This window comes from Austrofundulus limnaeus, unplaced genomic scaffold (assembly GCF_001266775.1).
Source record: "Austrofundulus limnaeus strain Quisiro unplaced genomic scaffold, Austrofundulus_limnaeus-1.0 Scaffold11, whole genome shotgun sequence".
NCBI classification, from domain to species: Eukaryota; Metazoa; Chordata; class Actinopteri; order Cyprinodontiformes; family Rivulidae; genus Austrofundulus; species Austrofundulus limnaeus.
The window spans coordinates 2380954-2389656 of record NW_013952413.1 but is presented as its reverse complement, the minus strand read 5'-3'; the positions used below and the strand labels follow the sequence as shown (position 1 = coordinate 2389656).

General features: G+C 38.6%; 1 protein-coding gene across 9 annotated transcripts in view; it reads right to left on the bottom strand.

Annotated features, from left to right (window-relative positions):
- rapgef2b (Rap guanine nucleotide exchange factor 2b) overlaps nt 1-8703 on the bottom strand; it is a 121726-nt gene that overhangs the window by 3841 nt on the left and 109182 nt on the right. For 6 of the 9 annotated variants that reach the window (XM_014001991.1, XM_014001994.1, XM_014001997.1 and 3 more), the window contains 9 exon segments: nt 474-623; nt 992-1159; nt 2833-3056; nt 5248-5271; nt 5720-5843; nt 7073-7284; nt 7424-7807; nt 7890-8130; nt 8528-8542. In XM_014001991.1, coding sequence (XP_013857445.1) covers nt 474-623; nt 992-1159; nt 2833-3056; nt 5248-5271; nt 5720-5843; nt 7073-7284; nt 7424-7807; nt 7890-8130; nt 8528-8542 — 1542 coding nt within the window. 9 annotated transcript variants of the gene reach the window in all.

The following is an 8703-nucleotide window of genomic DNA, read 5'->3' as shown; positions in this document are numbered from 1 at the left end:
ATGGATGGATGGATGGATGGATAGATGAGTTATTTTTGTGTTGATAAGTCTGAGTGGTCTGTTGACTGACAGTTGTATTTGTTCAAATAATTGTTATGGGCAGGTTACAATATAAAAAAAATGTTTGTCATAATCATGTTTTGTGATTACTTGACAGGGGTTTTACTTTTAAAATGTAAGTGTATTTAATTTAGTTATAATGCAAATACAATACAAATTAAACCAAGATTTAAAATAATTATAATTTTGATCTGTATAGTAATGTGTGACTGGGCCTCGTGTCACTTTATGTTGAACAAATTAGGCCCTGAGGTCAAAAAGGTTAAGAACTCCTGAATTAGCGCAAATATGGTGAAGAAGCATAATGAACTGTGAGCACTCGCTGCCACCAGGTGGCACATATGGTCCATCAGGATGAACAAAAGCAGCATGAAGAACTGGGAGGAGGGGATGGGGGGTGATTATTGGCTTACCCTTCTTGGGCGAGCTCTGTGGGGAGGTGGGAGGGGAGGAGAGCTGGGAGGAGGCATTGGACACGGTGTCCTCTGGCTGTCTTCGGTGTCTGTCGGTCCCCTCCTCAGACAGAGACAGGATCTTTTTCAGAGACTGAGGCGAACTCGTTCCTGTGGATGTTTGGAGGAAAACAAGCAAACAAAAAAAAGTCATTATTATGAGGAGCACGTCTGTTTCCCAGAGGGGCGACGGAGCTGCTTTGTCTGCGATTTTCTGCTCGTCGTCAGATAACCTCTAGGTGGCAGCACGGTTGCAAAAATGCTCAACAGAGCAGCTCTGCAGTTTGCTAATAGAAATGTTGCAACATTATAAAAAGAGCCAAGGTTAACTTTAAATAAATTACATCCACCAGCAGAGGAAATGTCACATTGGTAATTTTGGATCAAGAAGAATTATTTTTTATTCATACAGAAGACTTAAAAGTAATATTTCACCAACCTAAACACTCTGGGATTACGCTTTAAGTTCTTGCTCTTACCAAAAGGTGGCAGGTCCTTGACTGGGACTCTCTTCCGGGATGGGTAGAGGGCCACAGCGGGGACCTGCAGGGCCTGGTTGCCTTTGGCCAGCTGGCCTCTTTGCTGATTAGCAGCTCTGGACACAACCGGAGAAGTGTCCGGTCGTTTCCCACCGGCGTTCTTGGGCACTGGGTCGCACAGAAAGAAGGCGTTAATTCAGGTTCTGTGTTAGGATTTAAAGGTCGGGGTGAAATATGAGACACAAAGATTTTAACAGCAGACATAAACATGCAGTTTAAAAATATATTTGTTGGAATTCAGAGTCTCGTACTACTGCATCAGGTTTGGGAATAAAGCAACTGAACAGACACCTCTGTTATTTTTTTAATTCTTGAAAATCTGTCTTTTGCTTGTGACTCTTAGAAAACTGAGTCTTAGAAGAAATAGGCACTGCACACCTGAGTGCTTAGAATTACATATTATTAGGAATGCACAAATATAATACTAGAACATATGTGTACATGTATTTGTACTTATAAAATATGACAGAGTTATTTTAATTCCTTTTCATTTTAATGGAAAACATGTTCAAAATACATGCTTTCAACATACAAATCACTTTTTAGCTTGTACTAAATTCGTAAGAAGTGGGATGGCACTTCTTATTTTATTAGTAATCTGTATTGCCCAGGACTCTAATTTAAGTACTTGTACTTGGTTTTAAATAATGTGTCACTTAGAGCTGCACAATATATCACAAATATATTGTCATGATGGTGTGGGGGACATGGCTTAAACTGTATTGTTTTTGTAAATGTAATGTATTCATGTTCGGGGTCCCTATAAGTAATGTTGTGCACATGTAACCTAACCTAAAATATCTTGCAAATCTTGTGAAATTTTGTAAATAAATAAATAAATCGCAATATCAGTGCGCGTAATATTCATATCTCAAAGGACTGCTTGGAAAGCAATAATTGTTGAAATGTATTTCAAGAATTTWGAAGTTGTATTTTTCATGCTAACGCAATATTTAGCCAGTAGGACAGAATCTCACAGCAGCAAAAGCTCACATTAGTTGTGTTTCCATTGACCATGAAAATGCGCAAATTAGAATTTCGAAAATAAATTTGCTCAATGAAAACACATCAATTTCGAAAAAAATTACGTTTTCGACAAAATGGTTTTGCGCGAGGATGAGGTGGTTTTTCGGCCGTATCGAAATTGATGTATTTCGCAAAACTGCAATGGAAACACTTTTGTCGCATCACGGGAGTCACGTGATCAACAACCGGCTGTTTCTACTGGTGAAAAGATGACGACGAAGAAGATAACAGGAAGTAGAAGTAAAATCACCAACTACAATCTCCCAAAACACAGCATACGTAGCCGCTCCCAAGTAGGGGCTTGTCGCTCGAAAGTCTCAATAAGACGCCTCTGATGATGAGCGCTAGTGTCGTGGTAGCAATATGCTATGTGTTTACATCCTTTGCCGCCATGTTTGTAATGACTTATCGTGAGAACAAGCGTATTCACGCGTGACTTTAATAGCGTTTCTTACTTAATGGAAACACTGCAATTGCGAAAGACATTAACAGAATATCGAGAAGGTTTTGCGCACATTTGCAATGGAAACGCAGCTAATGACACAAACAACCTTATTAAAAAGGCTAAAGTTCATGTAGCGTAAAGGAAGTACASATTAGAAAAAAAGGAAAGAAAAAAAATACACCTGACCGGCAATATTTACAAATATTATCATCGCAAGCTTTTCTAAAATCGTGCAGCCCTAGTGTCACTGCATCCCACATAAGACACACAGAAGCATAACTGCACCGGTGCAGCTGTGTCCCACTCTTACATGTACTGATGGAGGGTTCGCACTGCAGCGACAGCGTCTGCAGGCTCTCCTCGTTCGTCTCCAGGCTCAGGTTGGACAGGTACTGTTTGACCTTCCGGGCCATCTGGGCGTCCTCGTAAAGCTTCTTGGCGTTGAGGAAGGAGCTGCGTCGCACCCGCTTCTTGTGCCCGCCCGTCTGGCTGACGTCCAGCACGGCTGCGTTGGCGCTGCCCTGACTTAGAGACCTGGTTGTGTCCACATGAAAAAAAACAAAACAAAACAAAACAAAAGAAAAAGGATAATTAACAAATTGCTTCAAAAGTTTAGTCCTTTTATTTCAAGAGGCTAAAGCTGTGTTAAACACTAGGGGACTACAAAAGTGTTTAACTCAAACATGCAGCGAGCAGCTTTAGTTTTTTTATTCTCTAAACTCAAAAACATTCCAGACATTCCAGGCAGCAGGGGTGGGTGGGGTTGGGGGGTTGACAGCTGAATTCAAACAAGAGTAGAAAGGATGACTAGTAGCTCAGTCATAGTTTACATTTCTGTGGCTTGAGTCAGAGCTAGTAGTAAGTGTAGGCAGAGGGAAAAAATAACTTTTGCTTGAGGCTTAGGCCAAAAACGCAACATGACTAACTGGGGCTGCATTGTGGGGACATTTTTATTTATTTATTTATTTATTTTTTGGTCAGTGAKAAAAAAAGTTTCACGAAAACGGTTCAAATATTTATAACGTAATGATTTTAAAATACCTTTTAAGTTTGCAGGGATACCACACTTATGAGACTCAATTTTCCAGAGAAATATACTWATTTATGGCCATTTATGACTCACAAGTAAAAACAGGAACTTGTGCTTTTTTGGGGGGGGCACAGGGTGGGTGGATAAATAAAAAGAAARCTTGCTTGTTTTGCCAATGGTTTTATGGTCCTAAAGTTCTTTTTTCTATTGCAGGGTTCCTACAGCTTAATGAAAGTTATATTTAAGACTTTTTAAGACCTCTTTAAAGCCACTTGAAATGAAATTTAAGACCCAATTCACAATAAATAAAAATGCGGGGGGAAAAAACAGTTGGTGACAATTTTACCCAAACGTTTATTTTAACAGAACAACTAGCTACGAGAAAAATTCTGTAAATTATAAAAAAATAATTATAATTACATAAATGTTACCAATTATTTTAATATTTGAGACAGTTTACAATCATCCTACTTACAATGTGTTAACATTTTTAAGACTTCTGAAAGATCGATTTAAGACATTTTAAGGCTAATTAAGGCCTTATTTTTGGATGGACAAATTTAATGACTTTTAAGACTTTTTAAGGATCCGCAGGAACCCTGTTATAAGTATTACAACAATATTATTCTAGTATTATACAAAAATTTAGCAACATGATGAATATGAGCTAAAGTTTCACTTTCTTTCCAGGTCACTGACAATAACAGCCCATTTGAACACAAGAATGTAAAAAAAATTCATGCTGTCAAATGATTAATATTTTTAATCTGATTAATCCCAAAGTAGCTGTGAATTAATCAGGATTAATCTTAAATTTAATATACATTTCTATTGTATATTGATNATTGTATATTGATAGAATAAATTACTTGAGTTATTAATTAGTTTTTAATGTTTTTATTTAGAAAACAAAATTGATGCTTAGACACGATTTTCTGAATATAAAACAGGACCTAAAAATGCTCCAAACATATTTGAGTCAGTAATGAGGTTAAATCAAGAATTCAAGGATTTTTGAGGAATAAAAGATAGATACTAAGGTCACAGTTGTCAGCAAAACAAATAAATAAAATAAAAGAAGCCATAATAATACAAAAAAAACTGTACATAATGTGTTACACATGGAGTTTTTTAAAATTTATTTTATTTATTTAACTTTTATTTATCCAGATAAACTATTTGAGAACCACTTCTCATTTACAAACAGGACCTGGCATGCACAGAGTGCATTGCAATATACAAACCTACATATTCAGCCGTAGTAAAGTGATTGTAAATTTTAACTGTGATTAATCGCGATTAAAATTTTTAATCTACACCCAGCACTAAAATTAATCAATATGAGTTAATTCGATTAATTTCACAGCCCTAAAAAAATAAATAACTAAACTGTAAATATCCCTGATGAATGGGGACAGTAACAGGCAGATCAGATCTTGCCAGGTAAAAACTACATGCATTTTGTTGTATATGACAGAAGGTCACACTAATGTTAGCACAGCAGTAGTGCCAGTGTGACCTTATGTCAGCACATGTGACCTTTGTTACATCCAGTATCCTGAGGTTAGTGTCAGGCAGAATTAGTGGGAGCAACTCAAACGGTTAGTAAAAACAAGGGTTTATAAAAGAAGCAAAGCAGAATGAAGGTTGGCAGATAGTGGGATCATGAAGCAAGGACAGGGTTACCAAACTTACCCTAAACTTCTCCATTTCTTCTTCCTACAGGGCGGGTACCATGAACAGAGAAGCGTGGGGGATCGGGGGAGGCAAGAGGTTTAAAAGTAGAGAGACAAAAAAAAAAGAGGAGACAAAAAGCTTAGGACAGGAAAGACCACTGAGATCACCAAAGAGAAGCAATTTCACCACAATAAAGTCAAAAGAGAGAAAATCGAAATGCAACGCTCCACCAAGAAACGGCATTATTAAACAAAGACACACTTTCACAGAAGCTCTGAGCCCATCTTAAGCCAACAATGTGTGTAGAGAAACAGTTGCCAAAACCAACAGCTGCTCGAAGGAAAAGCGTGCCGCCGAAATTCAACTGAGTCTAATTGAACTGACTGACCCCACAGAGTTTGTTAGTGAAGTGCTGACTGGTCCTATGGGGAAGGTGAAGGGTTTATAATTAATAGAACAATCAATTTTTCCTTTAGCAAAGTCTCTTTACCTGGTCCGGAACATGAGGGCCGGGTCCATGTTGACGGACGCCATGCGACCCACGTGACGGATTTCTTTGGCGATCATCCTAAGCTTCTCAAAGTTCACCAGCCCGTCCACTTTAGAGTCATTGCCTGTAAATTCAGTCAGTAACAACATGAATTGCTAACTAGCGAAAAACCAAAACAAGTTGCAATTGAAAGCCTGTCGGAACATACAGGAACTGTTCAAACTACACCAAATACAAAAGAAAGTCCAATAACGTAACTGTAAAAATAAGCTATCTGTCAAAATAGTAATGTTAGATTAACTTATTCAGCATTTCTCATTTATCTTAAAGCTTCCCTTTAAGAAAGTTGATTCTGTTGGTTTATATTAGGGCTGTGTATTGGCAAGAATTTGATGATACGATACATATCATGACAGAAGAGTCGTGATACGATAAATCGTGATATATGGTGATAAAATCCACTATTTTTCATATGGTTGTTGCATTTGGCCACTTCAGTACCGTTCCTCTGGGACCCCTTGAGATCAGGGCGCTAGACAAATGCCTGCCCGCATTCTGTAAACATGGCGGCAACAGTCAGGAGAAAGAGCGTCCCAAAAAGGACACTTCAATTTGGCTTAAATTACGGACATTCCGGCTAATAAGGGAGTGTTGGCCACCTTAACTCAGCTTAGAAGGCAGAGTGTGTCGGTCTAATCCAGCCATCGTTGCATGATGCTAATTTTTACTCACAATGTTAATGTTTGAGCTACTGTTATACTCTGGCTCTGGAGAGAAGGAGCCACATAACTGGCTGACTGCTGCCAACTAGTGGTCGGAGGCTAAACTATAATATAAAAATGAACTGTTGGCATGAAAGTTTATATTTGAATCCTTAATTAAAAATCGATACACTATCGGGAAATGAAATATCGTTATAAGTGTTTCAATATTTTCTTACACCCCTAGTATATATATGTATCCATTTTAATTAAAACCATCAATTGTTTATTTTTATTCTTTATTTATTACAGGGACTGTGCATATTAATAACATTTCTGTAAACATGCAAGAATCAACCAGAACGCTATTTTTCACCTGCAGTCCCTAGACAGATGTTAAAAGTCACTTTAAAATATTAAATGTAAAACTACATAATTACAAAAAAACAATTACAATACACTTCAAAATACTATAATATTATCATTAATTATTGTGGCAAAATTTACTCTGTTTAAGATAAATTAATGGACTATACTGATAAAATGCCTGAAATATTTTGACTTATCTCTGCCTAACATTAGCTTTCTGTCACAATTAACAAGTCAAAAAACATAAACGTAAATGCTATCAGTGAAGGTTTCTGCCACGTACCTTCGTGTAGGAAGGTGAGGTCCTTTTTAATGACTGGAAACAGGGGGATGATCGGTGGTTGGAGGTTCTGATTGTTAAGAACATTCCTGTACTTGGCCATGTTCCTGGAAGGGTCYAAAAGGTCCTGCAGGTCCCCGAACAGCTTCTCATACTTGCTGGGCAACTTTTCCCACGTTCCCCTCAGTCTGGACACTGGAGCCAAGTTGAGACCACTGGAAAGAGAGCCACAAGTGGTCAAAAAAGATAAACAACACCATCAACATGCAGTATGGGAAATATTTCCTTTATAGCAGTATGATAGGTGATATAGAAGACTGACTGTGAGACTGCTGAACGATGTTTTGATATTACCTGATGATAGCAAACATGGAGTTGAAGTTCTTGCACTCTCGACAGTGCAGGGCGATCTTGACGAAGTGCTTGACGATCTTCATGCGCTTGAGCTGGTTGGGCTCCCGCACCACCTCCGTCGCCACCCAGAAGGTTTCGTGGTTGATGGACTCCTCGAAGCGCTTCAGGCTGACGGAGCCCACCTTCGAGCGCAGCTTGAACAGGTCGTCGATGTACTCGGTGGGCTCGATGGCGCAGAAAAGTTCAAACGCTCTCATGGAGAGCTGGGTGGCCACCTCCACGGTGCTGAGCTGCAGCAGGGAGATCTGACCTTCTCGGAGGAGGTCCTGGGCATCCTCATCTGAGCACAACGTCTCCGTCTCCATGTTGCTCTTTAGGTAGTATCTAGTGGTAGAAAATAAAGGTAACTAATCAGAACAAATTACCTTTAAATATCTGAGTGTTGGCTCATGATAACAAACTTTACCTGCCACTTAGTTGAATCCTGTCAGCTAGTTTAGAAAGCTGATCTGGTAACCGCCTCTGTTTGATGACGCCCTCTGGTGTGACGGACACCTCGCATAAAGAATAAGCCTCTGCCGCTGCAGTCAGGGCGAACTCCCTGATGGCCTGGACCACCACCTCTTTAGCCGTCGTGTCTTTCCCAATCATGATATATCGAGACTGCTGGTCCGCTTTGAAGACCCGTAACACTTGGTCTGACATATCTGAGGAAATACATTTTTATTTACGTGAGCATGCATAGTTTATTATTGGTATGATCTTGTTTGCAAATATGGGTGATTTAAATTTAAGAGATACTACTGATTTTTTTTAAGGTTGAACCTCCAAATTCAAAAGTAACAGAAAACCCCCTCGAGAGTAAAATCACACCACATTCTTTAAGATGACAACCCTARACGTTGTTTCCCACGTTTCATTGGTTTGATCAGAAAGGAAATTCAGAAAACCACACAAATCACCCGAGAAAGATTTAAGTGATTGACTTTATTATTATTGTCTGTACACAAATGTACAGCTAGCCAATAATCCCAAAAAGTGATTAAAAGAATAAGGGCAAACTTTGCAAACAGAAGCAGAATCATGGAGGGGAAATGTACTCACTCAGTATGACTGGTACTGAAAGGATAAAACAAATGATGCAATGAGGTTAATTTGTGCTGTTTTTAATAAATCATCTTCCTGTTTGCCTTGCAATAAACAGTGAATTTTCATCAGGAGTTTTACTTTTCACTAAGCTTTAGAAATAAACTAATCATTTTTTTTTTACAACTTTAAGT